The sequence below is a fragment of the Bos taurus genome, chromosome 18, assembly GCF_002263795.3.
Source record: "Bos taurus isolate L1 Dominette 01449 registration number 42190680 breed Hereford chromosome 18, ARS-UCD2.0, whole genome shotgun sequence".
NCBI classification, from domain to species: domain Eukaryota; kingdom Metazoa; phylum Chordata; class Mammalia; order Artiodactyla; family Bovidae; genus Bos; species Bos taurus.
The window spans coordinates 54942085-54962030 of NC_037345.1; the positions used below are offsets into that span (position 1 = coordinate 54942085).

Genomic DNA, 19946 nt, shown 5'->3' on the forward strand with positions numbered 1-19946 from the left:
AACAGCAGAAGGGCAGCTGTCAGGGACTGGGGTGTGGGGGAAATGGAGAGATCTTAGTCAAAGGCCATACATCTCTGGTTCTAAGATAAATGGTTTGGAGGAATCTAAGGGACAGCTTAGTATACAGTATACAGTATACAGTAAAGTATACTTAACAATACTGTATTGTTCACTTGAAAGTTGCTAAGAGAGCTGACTTAAATATATTCTTATCACACAAAAAAACGATGGTAATTATGTGAAGTATTGAGAGGTTAACCAACTTTTATTATGATAATCGCTTTGCAATATATACCTGCTTCAAATCATCACACCTTAAATTTACTCAATGTTATATATTGTGCTGCTGTGCTAAGTCAGCTCAGTCATGTCTGACTCTTTGCGACCCCATGGACGGTTGCCTGCCAGACTTCACTGTCCATGGGATTCTCCAGGCAAGAATACTGGAGTGGGTTGCCATGCCCTCCTGGAGGGGCTCTTCCCGACCCAGGGATCGAACCCGGCTCTCTTATGTCTCCTGCATTGGCAGGCAGGTTCTTTACCACTACCACCCCTGGAGAAGCCCATGTTATATATTGCTTTGTGTCAGAAAAGATGTTTTAAAAAATAAGCTTCAGAAGAGGAGGCTGAGCTGGAAAAGTGAACATATCCTCTGAGATGCTGCTCTGAGGTAGGCTTTTATCAGGTCCTGGGGGAATTTCCATCAGGGAGTGGAAACTAACTTTGATCACTTGTCTAGATTCTGACGTTTACTTAATGATGTAGATCAACCTGGGAAAAGTACATCCCCAGATCCTGCCTTTGCTTTCTTGTCAATAAACCTAATAAGTTTACCAGGAGAATCATTCTGCTTCTGGGAGAGCAACTTGCTGTCCTTCTGGGTGCATCAGGATGACTTCAACAAACAAGGTGCTGGAGACCGCAGGTGACAAAGGGGACCCGCTGGGAGGAGACGCTCTGCCATCCCATCCCTCATATACAGTCTTTGCGGGTCAGACCCGGCCTTTCCAAGATGCCCCACCTTCCTGGGGAAGCCAATTGCTTTCTGTAAGGATCTGAGACACTGCGGTTTGAGAGCCAGAAAGAGGTATAAAATCCTTTTTTAACTTTCATTGAGGAGGAGGCGGAAGCCTAGTTCCACCGCCAGAAATCAAACCCATGCCCTCTGCAATGGGAAGCGCAGAGTCTTAACCACTGGACTACCAGGGAAGTCCCTAAAAATCTTTTCAATATTTTCACTCCCAATCCCAAGCTTCCTTACAGAGACTTCATTATTTGCTCAGATATAATCTGCTAATTTTTTGATATGAATATATTTATCTTCTTTCTCACAATATTGTCATGATTTCTTTTCCTTCAGGTATGTTGCTTTTTATACTTTATTCTTTTCCTTTTTTAGTATTTCTTAAATAATGTTTCTTAAATTTCTTAAATTACTTAAATAATGAACAGGTGTTTATTACTCTTTCACTGTCTTCAATTCATTTTCCTTTTAAAACTCTATCGTATTTTCTACATTGTACTTTTGACTTTTTTGTTTCTTAAAAGCTATTTAAAATTCCAAAGAATTTCACTTGACAAATGCCTCCTCTTTTTTAACGTTTTTTTGGGTCTCTTTATAGTCTACACCCTAACTGATATTTATTTACATTTGATATAATGCAATGCCTCTCAGTTTCATTTAATTACTATTTTATAATTTTGTCTTTACTTTTGTTTTTCCCAGCATCTTTCTATTTTTATGTATATAAGTTCTTATCTCAAATTGAATTACAGTACACTCATTTTCATTAAAAAATGCTCGATAACATCATTTATCTTAGAGGCTTTACATATTTTCTATTAAATATATATTAATTCCTGGGTTCAAGAAATTTTTATGCTGTTGAGATGTATAATTCCTTAAATTTTATTTTAAAACAAATATCCTACTGGAATACAGAAATTCAGATGATTTTTATACTGACTTTGCTTCCAGTAAACTTGTATGTCAGTTTTTAAAATTCTAAAAATGAAGCTGATGATTCTACCAGTTTCCTTTTTAACATGTATAGATTCTGTTAATGATTAAAGATAGTGATAAAAAATTCTTTCTAATTTTCTTCTTACTTTATTACAAAGCCTAGGAAATCGGAAATCATGAAAACTCCAAATTCCAAGAAACATGGATGAGGTAATAACCTTGTGAATTTCAATGTCAGCCTTAATGGAGGTCATACCATTCTTACACTCTATCTGTAAGCTGACTAATTCTGGTTTTGTAACAAGCACATAAAATTGTTTACAAGAAGATATGGGTTGGAGATATTTTGCAGTCAGCAATACACATGGAATATTGATTAGTTTGGGTTTTATCAGCCACAGTATGACTGCTATTTATGGCTAAAAAAAACATTCCATGTTGTGGGAACAGACCCTTATATTGTAAAATGTTTAGCAGCATCCATGACCATTAGCCATTAGATGCCAAAACTCTGTAGTGCTTACTATTAAGAACAGAAAATGTCACTGAAAAATGCAATTGACCAGTGGGACAAAGGCAGCATGAGGTAAATTGTCCACTTGGAAAGTTCTATATGAGATGATTTGTGTTGGGAGTGGGAAGCCATGCAGCGCTGCATGTAGGATCTTAGTTCTGGGACCAAGGATTGAACCTGCATCCCCTACATTGAAAGCATAGAGTGTTAACCACTGGAATGCCAGGGAAGACTCTGAGTTGAATTCTTAAGTGGTAATTGCTTTGGGGTATTGTATAATGTAGTTAAAATTCTAAACACGAACTTCAAATACATATGATTCTCTTTAGGTTTTAGAAGTGTAACATTCTCTAGAAATGTCAGACTATTGAAACATATGGGTTCAGATACAAAATGCAATTTGATACTCTTAGGAAAAATGTTTTCTTTTTTCAAGAAATATTATATAGATTTGTGCATACATTTTCTTTTTTTAAGATTTGTGTGTGTGTGTGGACCATTTTTAAAGTCTTCATTGAATTTGTTATGACATTGCTTCTGTTTTATACTTTGGGTTTTTTTGGCCATTAGGCATGTGGGCTTTTAGCTCCCTGATCAGGGATTGAACCCCGACCTCCTGAACTGGAAGGTGAAGTTCTTTAACCACTGGACCACCAGGGAAGTCCCTGTGGCTAGCACATTCATTGTATTTGGTCAATTAAAAACAGAAAAAACTTGGAGAGTTAAAAATAATTCTTGAATCCCACTTCCTGGTGGGAATCTTGTTAGCAGAGAAACACTCACTACACCTCTGTTTTTTGCTCTTTCTATGAGTGATTCCTCCCAAATTGGAACCAGTCTGTACACAGCTTTCCTGCCTTACGATTGTCTCTCATTTGCATTCCCCATATCATCTTTTAAACATTCTTTTTTGCATTCTTTTCCATTATGGTTTAGCCTGGAATATTGAATACAGTTGCCTGTGCTATCCAGTAGGACCTTGTTTATCCATCCATATTTAACCGTTTCCATCTGCTAATCTCAAACCCCCAATCCATTCCTGTCCCCCAGCCCTTGGCAACTACAAGCTGTTCCCTATGTCTCTGAGTCGGTGTATGTTTCATAGACAGATTGGATTTTGCATGTTCTACATTCCACAGGTAAGTGAGGTCAGGTGGTTATTTGTCTTTCTCTTTCTCACTTACTTCACTTACTTCTCTAGATCCATCTATGTTGCTGCAGTTCTTTTTCATGACCGAGTAGTATTCTACTGGGGCTTCCCAGGTGGCATTAGTGGTAAAGAACCCACCTGCAATGCAAAAGACAAAGAGACACTGGTTTGATCCCCGGGTAGGGAAGATCCCCTGGAGTAGGGCATGGGCAAGCCATTCCAGTATTCTGCCTGGAGAATCCCAAGGATAGAGAAACCTGGTGGGCTACAGTTCATGGGTGGCAAAGAGTCAGACTCGACTGAAGCTACTTAGCATGCACACAAAAAGAATTCTATTGTATATATGTGCCAAAAATGCCTTCTAGAGACTTCTCTAGTGCTCCGGTGGCTAAGACTCCATGCTCCCAATGCAGTGGGCCTGGGTTCAATCCCTGGTCAGGAAACTAGATCCCACGTGCCGCAGCTAAGATCCAGTGCAGCCAAGTAAATCAATGTTCTTTAAAATGCCTTCTAAGATGCAAATTAAAATTTGTCTTTTTTTTTAATATGCCCAACATGCCATAGGTAATATACTAGAATTAATGTTAGTATTTGAATTACACCCTCTTCATGAAACTGAATTCTGTACTCAAAGATTCTCAAGAATCCTTGTAGTCCAGTTCTGAAAGCACCATATGTGGGTCTGAAATACAGAAAAGTTGAACAGACCCTATAATTTATAATTTCAGAATATAATCTATTTTGCTTTGTTTGAAGTCTGGTTGACCTAATGACAGCCATAAAACGGGATTAAGATAATGCTTGCGAGTGATGCAATTTTGGAATTTTTCTTCATATCTCAGATCTGTATTGGGCTCATGGGGAACTCGGTCCTCTTCAAGTTAAAAATGTGCACTTTCATAACTCGGTCTCACCTGAAAAAGCCCATTGATGTCATATTCATACACCTGACTTTGGTCAATGTCTTGACCATCATGTTCAAGTTGATACCAGATGTCATGTCATCCTTTGGAGTACGACACTTTCTAGACGACGTTGGTTGTAAAGCGACTTTGTTCACACACAGAGTTACACGGGGTCTTTCCATCTGTACCACCGCTCTCCTGAGTGCCTACCAAGCCATCACCATCAGTCCTGTTCATTCTAAATGGGCGTGGCTTAAATTGAAACTCTCTACGTGTATTTACCCCTCTTTCCTTTTCTTCTGGGTCATCAACATGCTTATCTATATCCACATCATCAAAACAGTAGTAGCCAATCTCAACTTCACAATTGTTGGTTCTGGGTATTCCACACTATATTGCCAAACTAACCAGTTGGAACACCACTACTATTCAATGGCATTTTTGAGTGTCATCTTGATTCGAGATCTCCTCTTTGTGAGCCTCATGGCGTGGTCCAGTCTCTACATGGTGACCCTTCTCTACAAACACCGCCGGAGAGCCCTGCATATTCACAGCCCCACCCTCTCTCCCCGGCCCTCTCCTGAAATCCAAGCCACCCACATCATTCTTCTCCTAGTCAGCTGCTTTGTCTTCTTTTATTTCTCAGACAATTTTATTACCCTTTATCTGTTTTATAGACATGAGAAAAATTGGAGACTGAAGAGAATGAATGGAATAATTTCTTCCTGCTATCCAGTGATCTGCCCTTTTGTGCTGATGAAAAATAATAAAATTGTTTCCAAATGTATTTCTTCCATTTCAAAGATGAGAATGACCTTTTCTCGAAGAACAGTGAAGAGATGACCTGATACCCGCAGGCAATGTAGGGGGTCTCTGGAATAATTTATATAAAGAAGAAAATGCCACATGGCTCTTGAACCCTTAAAATGGGGCTAGTCGGCTAAAATGAGATGAAATGTAAATTAAAAATACACACAGATTTGAATCTCACAAGGAAGAAGAGGACATAAACATCCCGTTAATAATTTTCCTATTTCATATGGATTACTTGTTTCTATTATAATAATTGGGTTAAGCAAAATGTAGTATAGTCATATCATTAAATAATCTGCTTTGTTTTACTTTTTTTTAAACTGCAGCTACTAGAAGGTTTAAAATTACATTTGGGACCCACCTTATATTTCTATTAATGTGCACTGCTCTAGGGAAAGTCATTTGTCTATTTAACAAATAGATATAGCATGTTTAGGCATTAGACATGTTCTAAGCTCTCAAAAGAGTGGGGCATGCATGGGTGATTAACACAGGCAAAATATAATTACTGGGGAGATTATATGCAATGCTCTCTAAAAAATGTAAATCCACGTGATAGAGCTATAAATTATTCAAGCAGCTAACACAACATTGTAAGTTAACAATATTTCACTAAAATAAATCTTTCTTAAAAGGAAAGCAATAATTTGAGCAGGATAAATGAATCGGGAGTGCTGGGGCTGTCACCCTAACGCACAGCGCCCTGCAGGATGTGTCTTTCAGTGTCTGTGGGAATCTATCCACGAAAATAATCCCGCGAATGCTGTGCTCATGTATTTGCAGTTTTCAATACGCTATGTGATGATAACGTCAATGAAATGTGTCCCTCCCTTTTCAATAATTCTTTATTAAACACAGCCTGACACTTTCCTATCTACTCTGCTGCAACATTTGCTTTAAATAGATGGAGTTTGCACATTTCTTTGTTCTGCAGCATTTTTCTTCATCTTCAGCTTGTGTGGTTTTGAAGCCTTTGTTCAGTCAATTCCTTGTTTGCTTTAAGTCCTCAGGGTTATGATGAAAGTGACATAGACTTTGAATCTTTGTTCAGAATGTTTGATGTATTCTGCTTTGCCCAGGCATAGGATTATGGGCTTAACCCATAATAGTTCACTTTCCCCCGACTTCCAATTTTCCCTGGTGCAAATGAAATGAGTGATTCTTTTCCTTTGAAGAAATTTCATGTTCTCTATGAGCTTTTAAAATTGAACTTTAACATAGAAATAAAACTTATGATTACCAAAGGGGAGGGAGAGAGTGGATAAATTAGGAGAATAAGATTAACATATGCACACTACTATGTATAAGACAGAGGGCTTCCCAGGGCAGCACTAGTAGAAAAGAATCCACCTGCCAATGCAGGAGATGCGAGAGATGTGGGCTCAATCCCTAGAGATGTGGGCTCAATCCCTCGGTCAGAAAGATTCCCTGGAGTAGGAAATGGCAACCCACTGCAGTAATTTTGCCTGGGAAATTCCATGGGCAGAGGAGCCTGGAGGGCTACAGTCCATAGGGTCTCAAAGAGTCAGACTGAGCAAACACGCACCACAGAATACACTAACCCCACTTTGGGGTTTATTTTGAGGGCAATGAAATTACCATCTTTAAGAGATGTATGTACCCCATTTTTGTAGCATTATTCATATACCCAAGAGACTCTTGAAAAGCAAGGAGATCAAACCAGTCCATCCTAAAGGAAATCAATCCTGAATATTCTTTGGAAGGACTGATACTGAAGCTGAAGCTCCAATATTTTGGCCACCTGGTGCAAAGAGTCAATTCACTGGAAAAGACCCTGATGCTGGAAAAGATCGAAGGCAGGAAGAGAAGGGAACAATAGAGGATGAGATGATTGGATGGCATCCCTGATTTAATGGACATGAGTTTGAGCAAACTCTGGGAGATAGTGAAGGACAGGGAAGCCTGGTGTGCTGCAGTCCATTGGGTCGAAAAGAGTCGGACATGACTTAGCAACTGAACAACAAGATATCAAAACAAGCTCTGTGTTAATCAGTGGATGAATGTGTGGATAAAATGTGGTATACGTATATATATATTTTTCCTGTCTCTATATTGAAATATTATCAGTTATTAAAAACTGAAGAAGGGGAGGGATGAACTGACAGTTGGGGTTTGTAGATGCAAATTATCACATATATCATGGGTAAACGAGGTTTTTTGTAGAGCACAGGGAACTGGGTTCAATATCCTGGGATAAACCGTAATGGAAAACAATATAAAAAAGAAAGTATGTATGTATATAACTGAATCGCTTAGCTATACACCAGAAATTAATGCAACAGTGTAAATCAACTATACTTCAATAAAAAAAATTTTTTTTTAAATGAAGAAAATCTTGCCACAGTGTGGATGGACCTTGAGGGCATTATACTATGTGAAACAAACTAGGCAGAGAAAAACAAATACTGTATGATCTCACTTATATGTGGAATTTAAATATGCCAAACTCATAAAAGCAGAGATCAGACTGGTGGTTGTTTGGGGCTGGGGTGTGGGGGAAATGGGGATATCTGAGTTGAAGAGTATGAGCTTCCATTTCTTAGATGAATAGATTCTGGGGAGCTTAAAGGGCAGCATGGTTACTATAGTACATGTTGTTCAGTTGCTAAGTCATGTCCCACTCTTTGCAACCTCAGGGACTGCAGCACACCAGGCTTCCCTGTCCTTCACTATCTCCTGGAGTTTGTTCAAACTCAGGTCCATTGAGTCGATGATGCCATCCAACTAGCTCATCTCTATCGCCCCCTTCTTCTGGACTCAGTCTTTCACAGCATCAGGGTCTTTTCCAATGAGTCGGCTCTTCACATCAGGTGGCCAAAGTATTGGAGTTTACTATAGTTAACAATACTGTACTGTATATGTGAAAGTGGCTAAGAGAGTGGGTCTCCAATGTTCTCATTATTAACAGTATGCTAATTCTGTGAGGTATTGAGATGCTAGCTAACTTTATTATGGGAATCATTTTGCAATGAACACTTGCATCAAAACAACACACTGTAGACCTTAAATTTTTGTTGTTGGGATTTAGTCGCCAAGTTGTGTCCGACTCTTCTCGACCCCGTGGATCGCAGACTTTACAGAGTTAAACTTACACAGTGCCAATTACACTTCACAAGAGCTAGCAGCTCTTGGCGGGGAGAAAGCCTTAAAAGAGGAAGCACAACAAGGGAATTGGAAAAGTGAACTTCTGCTCTGAAGAGCTGCTCTGAGGTCAGGTTTTATCAAGTCCTCGGGGAGTTTCTATCAGTGGAGTGGCAACTAACTTTGATTTCTAATTTTCTAAAGTTTACTTTTTAATGCAGTTCAACTGGGGGGAAAATTACATCCTCAGATGATGACTTTGTCTCCTCATCAATAATCCTATTAAGTTTACCATGAGAATCATTTTGCATCTGGGAGAGCAATTTGCTGCCCCTCTGGGCACATCAGGATGACCCCAACAAGATGCTGGAGACAGCAGGTGACAAGGGGAACCCCTGAGAGGCTTTGCAGGTCAGACCCAGCCTTTCCAAGAAGCCTCTTGTTTTTTGCAGAGGCTGGCTGCTTTTAATAAGGATCTGAGATACTCAGTTTTGACAAGAGAGAGGCACGAAAATCTTTTCAAGATTCCCATTCCCCATCCTAAGCTTCCTTACAGAGACTGCCTTTCTTTTAAATTTCAAATTTAATCCTCCATCAATTTTCTGTTTGATATGATTGTATTTTATCTTTTTTCTCATGATATTGTCACTATCTCTCCTTTCCTCCATAGATATTACTTTTCATTTCTTCATTCTTTTTCTTTAGTATTTCCTATACCTGCCCTGTATTATTTTATTATTCACAATATATTTTACTTTAAAACTATATCTATCACACTTCCTACATTGTATTTTGACATTTGAAATTTCCAAACCATTCCATGTATTGGCTAATACTGCTCCTTATTTTATGCTTTACTTTCACTTTTCACCTTTATACTCTACACCTTAGTTGATATTTATCTATATTTGATATCATGTCATGCCTCTCAGGTTCATTTAATTTCTCATTTTTACAATCTTCTGTTATACCTGCTTTTGTTTTCCCCCGCATCACTCTATTTTTATAATACCCTTTATTTCAAATTATAATATGCTAATTTTATTTTTAGAGTACTTGAGTCACATTTACATTAATTGATAACATCGTTTCTTCTTAGAGGTTTTGTACATTTCTTGTTATTTAGTCGCTAAGTCATGTCCAATTCTTTTACGACCTCATGGGCAATAGCCTGCCAGACTCCTCTGTCCATGGAATTTCCCAGGCAAGAATACTGAAGTGGGTTACCATTTCCTTCTCCAATACATTTCTTATTATGTACTAATTCCTAGGTTCAACAAATTTTCATGGTTTGTGAACGATGCTATTTTTTAAATTGCATTTAAAAATTTTCATGCTGGCATATAGAAATCCAAATGATTTTTGTTCTGACTCTTCAGGACTCTTGAAAATTGTTCTTAAAAATTCTAATCATTTAACCAATGATTATATCAGTTCCCTTCTTAAAATTTACAGAATATTTTAATGATAAAAGATAGTGGTAAATAATTCTTTCTAATTTTTTGCTTCTTTCTTTACCAAAAAGCCCAGGGAGGGATTTCCCTCGTGGTCCAGTGGTTAGGACTCTGTGCTTCCATGGCTGGGGACATGGGTTTGATCCTTGGTCAGAGAACTAAGATCTCAAAAGCCATGCTGCTGGGCAAAAAAAAAAAAAAAAGTTCAGGGAACCTGGAAACATGAAAAATAGAAGTGATGAAGCAGATATTTTTACTCACAGCCGATCTCAAAGGAAAAGCTTTCAGTACACAGCCTTTAATGTAATACTACTGCTGCTGTTAGATAGCATCACCAACTCAATGGACATGAATTTGAGCAAACTCCAGGAGATAGTGAAGGACAGAGGAGCCTGCTGTGCTGCAGTCCATGGGGTCACAGAGAGTGTGACATGACTTAACAACTGAGCAACAACTGCCATTGTAAATATTTTTGTCTGGGTACAAGATCATTCCTTCCTAGTGCTACATAACTAAACATTTTTATCCTAAGTACATACTGAATTTTGTCACATGATTTTTTTACATACACTGAAGTGACAATATATTTTTGTTCCTTGTGAGCAATCATACAGATGAAGTTTCAAATGTTAAAATTACCTTCCAGTTAGGGATAATTCTATGGCAAAGTGCTTGATTCTTTTTGCATATTGTGGACTCAATTTTTACAATCATTTTGATGGATTGCTTTTAATTTGGTTTCTGAAATAATCTCATATTATTGTCCTTTTCATTATAAGTTATGTTTTGCTACCAGGGTCATGCTAATCTCATAATGTGATTAATGGAAGGTTCTCCATTTTTTTATCCTCAGCAGTTGTTTGTATATATTATTTGTTTCTGAAGTGTTTGCCATACTTCACCATCAAGCATTCTTTAGAATTTCTTATGGAATGATTTTTACCCACTCTTCAATTTGATCATGAGGAGCATTGTCTACGTATGACCTTCTATGACACAAATGTCTTTCTTTTGGTAAGTTAACTCCTAGGTATTCGTCCATATCTCCCAAACTTCCAAATTTATTGACAGAGTTAATCATACTTTCATATTATTTTCTAGTATTTGCAGCTTCTGTGTTGCTATCCATTTAACGTTTTAAATCCTGATAGTATTTGTGCTTACCTTGAAGGAAAGTTATGACCAACCTAGATAGCATATTCTAAAGTAGAGACATTACTCTGCCAACAAAGGTCCGTCTAGTCCAGGCTATGGTTTTTCCTGTGGTCATGTATGGATGTGAGAGTTGGACTGTGAAGAAGGCTGAGCGCCGAAGAATTGATGCTTTTGAACTGTGGTGTTGGAGAACACTCTTGAGAGTCCCTTGGCCTGCAAGGAGATCCAACCAGTCCATTCTGAAGGAGATCAGCCCTGGGATTTCTTTGGAAGGAATGATGCTAAAGCTGAAACTCCAATACTTTGGCCACCTCATGCGAAGAGTTGCCTCACTGGAAAAGACTCTGATGCTGGGAGGGATTGGGGGCAGGAGGAGAAGGGGACGACAGAGGATGAGATGGCTGGATGGCATCACCGACTCGATGGACATGAGTTTGAGTGAACTCCGGGAGTTGGTGATGGACAGGGAGGCCTGGCGTGCTGCGATTCATGGGGTTTCGAAGAGTTGGACACGACTGAGCGACTGAACTGAACTGAGGAAAGTGGAACAGTCTCACTGAAAAGTGAAAAGTGTTAGTCACTCAGTCATGTCTGACTCTTTGTAACCCCATGGACTATAGCCGGTCAGGCTCCTCTGTCCAAGGAATTCTCCAGGCAAGAATACTGGAGTGGGTTGCCATTTCCTTCTCCAGAGGATCTTCCTGCCCCAAGGAATCTTCCTGCCCCAGGGATCGAACCCAGGTCTTCTGCATTGCAGGCAAATTCTTTACCATCTGAGCCACCAGGGAAGCCCATATGGCCTTGTGCTTATATTTTTACATTTATGTATGTACTATATGGGGCTTCCCAGATGGCGCTAGTGGTAAAGAACCGACCCGCCAATGCAGGAGGCATAAGGGATGCAGATTCAGTCCCTGGATCGGAAAGATCCCCTGGAGAAGGGCATGATAACCCATTCCAGGATTCTTGCGTGGAGAATCCCATTGGACAGAGGAGCCTGGTGGGCTACAGTCCATGGGGTTGCATAGAGTCAGACACAACTGAAATGAGTTAGCATGCACACATGTACTGTATGCACACACAATTCTTTTTATGCACCAGAACTGTTGAATACAGTGTTCTACAGAAAATTTAGAATATTAAAACATATTGATCCAGATATTAAAAAGGAATCTATGGACATCTGGTCAACCAGGTCAGTTTGTGAAGCGGTAACCTGTGTAGATATCTATGCATGTGTGTGTTAGTCAGTCCCATCCAGCTCTTTGTGACCCCATAGACTGTAGCCTGCCAAGCTCCAGCTCTGTCTATGGAATTCTCTAGGCAAGGATACTGAAGTGGGTTGCCATTTCCTTCTCCAGGGGATGTCTATGGAGTCTACCAAACCTGAGGAAGCTGAAGCCAAGTGCATGGTTGTTGGCTTGTGGCCATTTGGGGGGATAAACAAGCTGGGATCTAATACTTTTAAGAAAAAATGCCCTCTAACATGCAAATTTCATATAGGCCCAATATGTTCTAGGTAACATACTATATAAGTTATTATTATTATATTATTATTATTATTTTAAACTTTTGGTCTCTGACGAGGGATTGAACCCACGCCCCCTGCATTGGCAGCATGGAATCTTAACCACTGCACCACCAAGGAAGTCCCAATATACTAGAAATAGGGTGTTAGTATTTGAATTCCACCTGCTTCATAAAACCTAATTCTCTAAGGTTCTCAAGAATTCTCAAGAATCCAGTCTCTGAAAGTTCCGTATTGGGGCCTGAAATACAGAAGAGTGGAACATTTCGCACCCTGTCCTCCTCCTGAACTGTCAGTCATTAATTTCTTTAACAAGCTCCATTATAATTTCCCAATATACTCTATTTTGTTTCAGTACAAACCAGGTAAACCTAATTAATATATTTAAAATCAATAAGATATGTTTACAAGTGATGAAATTTGGGGTTTTTTCCATATGTTTCAAATTTGTGTCAGGTTCATGGGAAATTCATTGCTTTTCATGTTCTATATGTACACCTTCTTAACTCATTATCACATGAAAAATCCAATAGATTTAATATTCATACACTTGACCTTGGTCAACATTTTGAATATCATGTTTAACTTGATACAACATTTCATGTCATCCTTTGGAGACAGATATTTTCTGGATGATATAGGTTGTAAGGCAACTTTGTATACATACAGAGTTACCCAGGGTCTTTCCATCTGTACCACCACTCTCCTGAGTGCCTACCAAGCCATCACCATCAGTCCTATTCAGTCTAATTGGGCATGGCTTAAATCAAAACTCTCTACGTGTGTTTACCCTTCTTTCCTTTTCTTCTGGGTCATCAACATGCTCATCTATATCCACATCATTAAAACTGTAGAAGCCAGACGCAATTTCGCAATAGTTCAGTTCAGTTCAGTCGCTCAGTCGTGTCCAACTCTTTGCGACCCCATGAATCGCAGCACGCCAGGCCTCCCTGTCCATCACCAACTCCCGGAGTTCACTCAAACTCATGTCCATCGAGTCGGTGATGCCATCCAGCCATCTCATCCTCTGTCGTCCCCTTCTCCTCCTGCCCCCAATCCCTCCCAGCATCAGGGTCTTTTCCAATGAATCAACTCTTCGCATGAGGTGGCCAAAGTACTGAAGTTTCAGCTTTGGCATCATTCCTTCCAAAGAAATCCCAGGGCTGATCTCCTTCAGAATGGACTGGTTGGATCTCCTTGCCGTCCAAGGGACTCTCAAGAGTGTTCTCCAACACCACAGTTCAAAAGCATCAATTCTTCAGCACTCAGCCTTCTTCACAGTCCAACTCTCACATCCATACATGACGACAGAAAAACCATAGTCTAGATTAGACGGACCTTTGTTGGCAAAGTAATGTCTCTGCTTTTCAATGTGTTATCTAAATTGATCATAACTTTTCTTCCAAGGAGAAAGCCACTTCATGGCTGCAGTCACCATCTGCAGTGATTTTGGAGCCCAAAAAATAAAGTCTGACACTGTTTCCACTGTTTCCCCATCTATTTCCCATGAAATGATGGGACCAGATGCCATGATCTTTGTTTTCTGAATGTTGAGCTTTAAGCCAACTTTTTCACTCTCCACTCTCACCTTCATCAAGAGGATTTTGAGTTCCTCTTCACTTTCTGCCATAAGGGTAGTGTCATCTGCATACCTGAGGTTATTGGTATTTCTCCCAGAAATCTTGATTCCAGCTTGTGCTTCTTCCAGCCTAGCGTTTCTGCATAGAAGTTAAATAAGCAGGGTGACAATATACAGCCTTGACGTCCTCCTTTTCCTATTTGGAACCAGTCTGTTGGTCCATGTCCAGTTCTAACTGTTGCTTCCTGACCTGCATATAGGTTTCTCAAGAGGCAGATCAGGTGGTCTGGTATTCCCATCTCTTTCAGAATTTTCCACAGTTTATTGTGATCCATGCAGTCAAAGGCTTTGGCATAGTCAATAAAGCAGAAATAGATGTTTTTCTGGAACTCTCTTGCTTTTTCCATGATCCAGTGGATGTTGGCAATTTGATCTCTGGTTCCTCTGCCTTTTCTAAAACCAGCTTGAACATCTAAGTTCACGGTTCATGTATTGCTGAGGCCTGGCTTGGGGAATTTTGAGCATTACTTTACTAGCATGTGAGATGAGTGCAATTGTGTGGTAGTTTGAGCATTCTTTGGCATTGCCTTTCTTTGGGATTGGAATGAAAACTGACCTTTTCCAGTCCTGTGGCCACTGCTGAGTTTTCCAAATTTGCTGTCAACCTATGCAAGCCACACCACACAATTCAATGGAATTTTTGAGCGTCATGGTGATTTGAGATCTCCTCTTCGTGTTCCTCGTGATATGGTCCAGTCTCTACATGTCTCTACCACCATCTCTAGTAACCAGTGCAGGAAGCCAACAATAAAGTCTGGAATAATTGGCCCCAAACTGCCAGGATTTGATTAATAATTTGATCATTTTTTCCTTGACTTCCCACTTAGTATCAACTGGAGAAAGCCAGATATTCACCCCCCTCCCCTTCTAGTTCACCTGCTGACCCATTTTAGTGCCCCAGGCCAACAGCCTCCCATCATGGCTTACCTGAAGCCTTCCCTATTTTTCTTTTAAGGAGCTCTCCCACTCTGCCTGCCTTTGAGTCTCTGCTAAATGCTGGTGATGGTGGCTGACTCCCTTGCTAGAGCCAGCTCTGAACAATAGCCTTTCCTTGTTCTCCTTCCGGGTTTCTCTTTTGATTTCCACATTGTCTCAATCCTCTGTTCAAACCCACAAGAGTTTTCTTCACATGAATGAAGCTCTCCATGGTTATTCTCATAATATCCTATGTCCCTGTCACAGCATAACTCATGCTTCAATTTCTGTCTCCATACTCTCTGGCCAGTCATAAGGAAGAACTCAGTGTTGACAAAAACAGACTATGTGATTTCCCATTTTGGCATCTTTGCACATTTGTCCTCACACACACTGATTCTCAGTCTGAAAAATGAAAATCTCAACCCAAAAGCTATCTTCCTTGTTTCCAGACCTTCATAGCTGTGTGTTTCTATCTCTTCTTGCCTCTTGAAACTATTTTGCATTTTGATCTCTGCAATGAACTACCCACCTTCGATAAAAGGTGATTCTGAGATCACCATTGGATGACACCATAATATAACGGAAGTCCATTCTTAAGTAATCCATTTTCACTTACCATGTTTTTATTGTTGGCAGCCAAGTAAATGGTACTCCAGTTTCCAGCCCACTAAAAAGAACATTTATATTGACTCATATTAGGAAACCCTTTGCTCTGTGCACACTTCTTTGCAGGAAACTCCTCAACCCCAACCATGGAATAAGAAAAGACTTTGTTTCATTGCATTACTCAGGAGCAAAGCTAAAAATACAACAAGGATCAGGAAATTAAGCAAGATTCTACACTTACATGTAGAATGGAATTTGCATGCACGCATGCTCAGTCGTGTCCAACTCTTTGCAACACTACGAACCGGCAACCCACTAGGCTCCTTTGTCTATGGGATTTTCCAAGCAAGAATACTGGAGTGGGTTGCCATTTCCTTCTCCATGGAATCTTTCTGATCCAGGGATTAAACCTATGTCTCCTGCATTGGCAGGCAGATTCTTTACCACTGAGCCACCAGGGAAGCTCCTATAGGATGAAGGATTGTGAGTTAGTGGCTTAGAGTTGAAACTCCATCACCACTTACTATGATGAAAGTGAAAGCGAAAGTCACTCAGTCCTGTCCGACTCTTTGTGACCCCATGGACTATACACTCCATGGAATTCTCCAGGCCAGAATACTGGAGTGGGTAGCTTTTCCCTTCTCCAGGGGATCTTCCCAACCCAGGGATCAAAGCCAGGTCTCCCGCCTTGCAGAAGGATTCTTCACCAGCTGAGCCACCAGGAAAGCCCAAGAATACTGGAGTGGGTAGCCTATCCCTTCTCCAGGGGATCTTCCTGACCCAGGAATCAAACCTGGGTCTTACCAACTGAGCTACTAGGGAAGCCATGATGAGCTCAATCACAAATCTAGTGCTTTGATTTTTGCCATAGAGGCAAGTCAAGATAAAACTCTGAATTTTATACCCAACACTACACACACATACACCTGCATGTCCACAGCAGACAATGCCACATATATTTAAACAGTTACCTCTCCAAGTGCCCACATATTCCTTTCCAGGTATGTCTCCTTCATCTTGGGCAGCACAGATCATGCCTAATGCAAGAGTCAAAAGTAGAACATCCATCCTGATGTAAATTATTCCTCACTTATCTTCAGCATCTGTGAATTTGTTGTTAGTTGGTAGAAAACCTGACTCCCTGACTTGTTTTTATAAGAATTGTGTGTTGATGTGGCATATTATGACTGGCTTGTATGTACCTGCTTATAAGTCATCTTCAGTCAGTCAGTCAGTTCAGTGGCTCAGTCATGTCTGATTCTTTGCGACCCCATGAATTGCAGCACGCCAGGCCTCCCTGTCCATCACCAACTCCCGGAGTTCACTCAGACTCACGTCCGTCGAGTCAGTCATGCCATCCAGCCATCTCATCCTCTGTGGTCCCCTTCTCCTCCTGCCCCCAATCCCTCCCAGCATCAGAGTCTTTTCCAATGAGTCAACTCTTCGCATGAGTTTCAGCTTTAGCATCAGTCCTTCCAAAGAACACCCAGGGCTGATCTTCAGAATGGACCGGTTGGATCTCCTTGCAGGCCAAGGGACTCTCAAGAGTCTACTCCAACACCACAGTTCAAAAGCATCAATTCTTCAGCACTCAGCTTTCTTCACAGTCCAACTCTCACATCCAACATGACCACTGGAAAAACCAGAGCCTTGACTAGACAGACCTTTGTTGGCAAAGTAATGTCTCTGCTTTTCAACATGCTATCTAGGTTGGTCATAACTTCCTTCCAAGGAGTAAAGTGTCTTTTAATTTCATGGCTGCAATCACCATCTGCAGTGATTTTGGAGCCCAGAAAAAGTCTGACACTGTTTCCACTGTTTCCCCATCTATTGCCCATGAAGTGATGGGACCAGATGCCATGATCTTAGTTTTCTGAATGTTGAGCTTTAAGCCAACTTTTTCACTCTCCTCTTTCACTTTTATCAAGAGGCTTTTTAGTTCCTCCTCACATTCTGCCATGAAAGTAGTGTCATCTGCATATCTGAGATTATTGATATTTCTCCCGGCAATCTTGATTCCAGCTTGTGCTTCTTCCAGCCCAGCGTTTCTCATGATGTACTCTGCATATAAATTAAATAAGCAGGGTGACAATATACAGCCTTGACGTACTCCTTTTCCTATTTGGAACCAGTCTGTTGTTCCATGTCCAGTTCTAACTGTTGCTTTCTGACCTGCATATAGGTTTCTCAAGAGGCAGGTCAGGTGGTCTGGTATTCCCATCTCTTTCAGAATTTTCCACAGTTTATTGTGATACACACAGTCAAAGGCTTCTTACAAATAAACAAATAACCCAATTAAAAAATGGGCAGAGGGCCTCAATAGACATCTTTCCAAAGAAGACATACACATGCCAACAGGAACAAGAAAAGGTACTCAACATCACTAACCATCAGAAAAATGCCAATCAAAACCACAATGAGCTATCAGCTCACACCTCTGAGGATAGCCATTATCAAATGGTGAGAGATAAGAAGGATTGTTGAGGGGGTGGAAGAATGGAGACCTTTGCACACAGTCTGTGGGTTGGCAGCTGTGAATCTAAAAGTAACATCTAGAAATGGGTCCAATTTTGTCGCTGGATTCTAAAGTGAACCATGTATACCAATTAACAAATGAGATGTTAAGAACAATGATATTTTCAGTTCTCCTCAACATTTAGTATTTGGAAAGTCAACATAAAGAATGTAGCTAACCATCTCTGTGTTCTTTCTTTAGTTTGGTCAAATGATCTATTTATATTTCCTTTTAAATTATTTGGTTTCTAGATATCTGCCAGTGGGCTTCCCTGATGGCTCAACAGGTGAAGAATCCACCTGCAATGTAGGAGATGTGGCTTCAATCCCTAGGTCACAAAGATCCCCTGGAGAAGGAAGGGCATGGCAACCCACTCCAGTATTCTTGCCTGGAAAATCCCATAGACAAAGGAGCCTAGTGGGCTGCAGTTCATAGTGTTGCAAAGAGTTGGACACGACTGAGCGACTAAGCACAGCACAGCAATATTCAAATGTACAGTATAATCTTATTGATAAGAGTTGCCAGGCTGTACATGACATCCCTAGGATATATATTTACTTCATAGCTAGACGTTTCTACCTCTCATCCATCCATCCATCAAGAGCCAAGAAAGATCTTGATCAAAATGGGAAATGTTACAAAGAATAAACAGCAACCTCAACTAAATAGAGTCGGGGGACCTGAAGGGGACTCTCTCACACCCTAAAAAGATAGCAGAGCCCAATGAGAAAAAAAGGTAAAGACTCAGCCAATGAAAGCAGCAGAGTCTTTGTTGACTGTAGCCCACCCCCCGCTCCCCACACCAACTTCTTTTTCCTCTCTAGAAAGTACTCTACTTTCCCTGCCATTCGAGAACTTATCATGACTCGCCATGGTTGCATGGTCCCAAATTAATCCATATTTGCTGGAGAAACAAATGCCTCCTAGTCTATTTGTCATGTCAAGAGTAGTCTACACCAAAAAAAAAAAAAAGTAGTCTGCACCAACAGGTAAAATATAAAAGTCCATCCACGAAAATATTTACTTTCAGGGCACCACTAATAAGAAATCAGAAGTGAATAATTGCTGGGTAATAGTGGGCTGCTTACAATAGATTTAAAGTTTTCTCTATGCAACATCTTATGCCCCACCAAATGAAAACACTTAATGCCAAAATGTTTACTTTACTTGTGCTATTTGTCTCTTAGAAAGATATGTTTAATACTATTTTTTGCGTTGCTGATTTTAAATAATTTTGAGATTAATAGTCTCATTTTAAGAAAATAGATTTATTTAGATAGTGTATTGAGACAAAAATGTATATTCCACCAAAGTTTTCTGTACTGTTTATGTTATCTGTATTTTTAAAGCATACATAATTAATACCTTCCAGCTTTAAGGTGTAATATGATTTTTTATTTAATTTTTGTTTTGCTTTGGAGATAGCTGATTTACAATGCTATGTTTAAGCTGTTAACAGCAAAGTGATTCAGTTATATATATATTTTTTATATATGTATGTATGTATAGTAGAGTTAATGTTCCATACAATAGGTCCTTGTTGATTATCATTTTATGTAGAGTGGTGTATATATGCTAATCTCAACACCCTGATTTATCCCTCCCCCTACCTTTCCCCTTTGGTAACGGCAAGTTTGCTTTCTATGTCTGTGAGTCTGTTTCTCTTTTGTAAATGAATTCATTT

General features: G+C 39.9%; 1 protein-coding gene and 1 pseudogene across 1 annotated transcript; both read left to right on the forward strand.

Annotated features, from left to right (window-relative positions):
• The first annotated feature begins 4372 nt into the window (after positions 1-4372).
• BOSTAUV1R403 (vomeronasal 1 receptor bosTauV1R403) lies at positions 4373-5375 on the forward strand. The gene has a single exon (XM_002695191.3). The coding sequence runs from the start codon at positions 4425-4427 to the stop codon at positions 5373-5375; it is 951 nt and encodes a 316-aa protein (XP_002695237.2). The 5' UTR covers positions 4373-4424.
• Positions 5376-12984: 7609 nt separating this feature from the next.
• Positions 12985-14974, forward strand: LOC100847353 (vomeronasal type-1 receptor 2-like; annotated as a pseudogene).
• The last annotated feature ends 4972 nt before the right edge of the window (positions 14975-19946 follow it).

Coding starts and splice junctions, on each gene's coding strand:
- BOSTAUV1R403 (XM_002695191.3), top strand. CDS start 4,425: ATGCTTGCGAGTGATGCAATTTTGGAATTTTTCTTCATATCTCAGATC.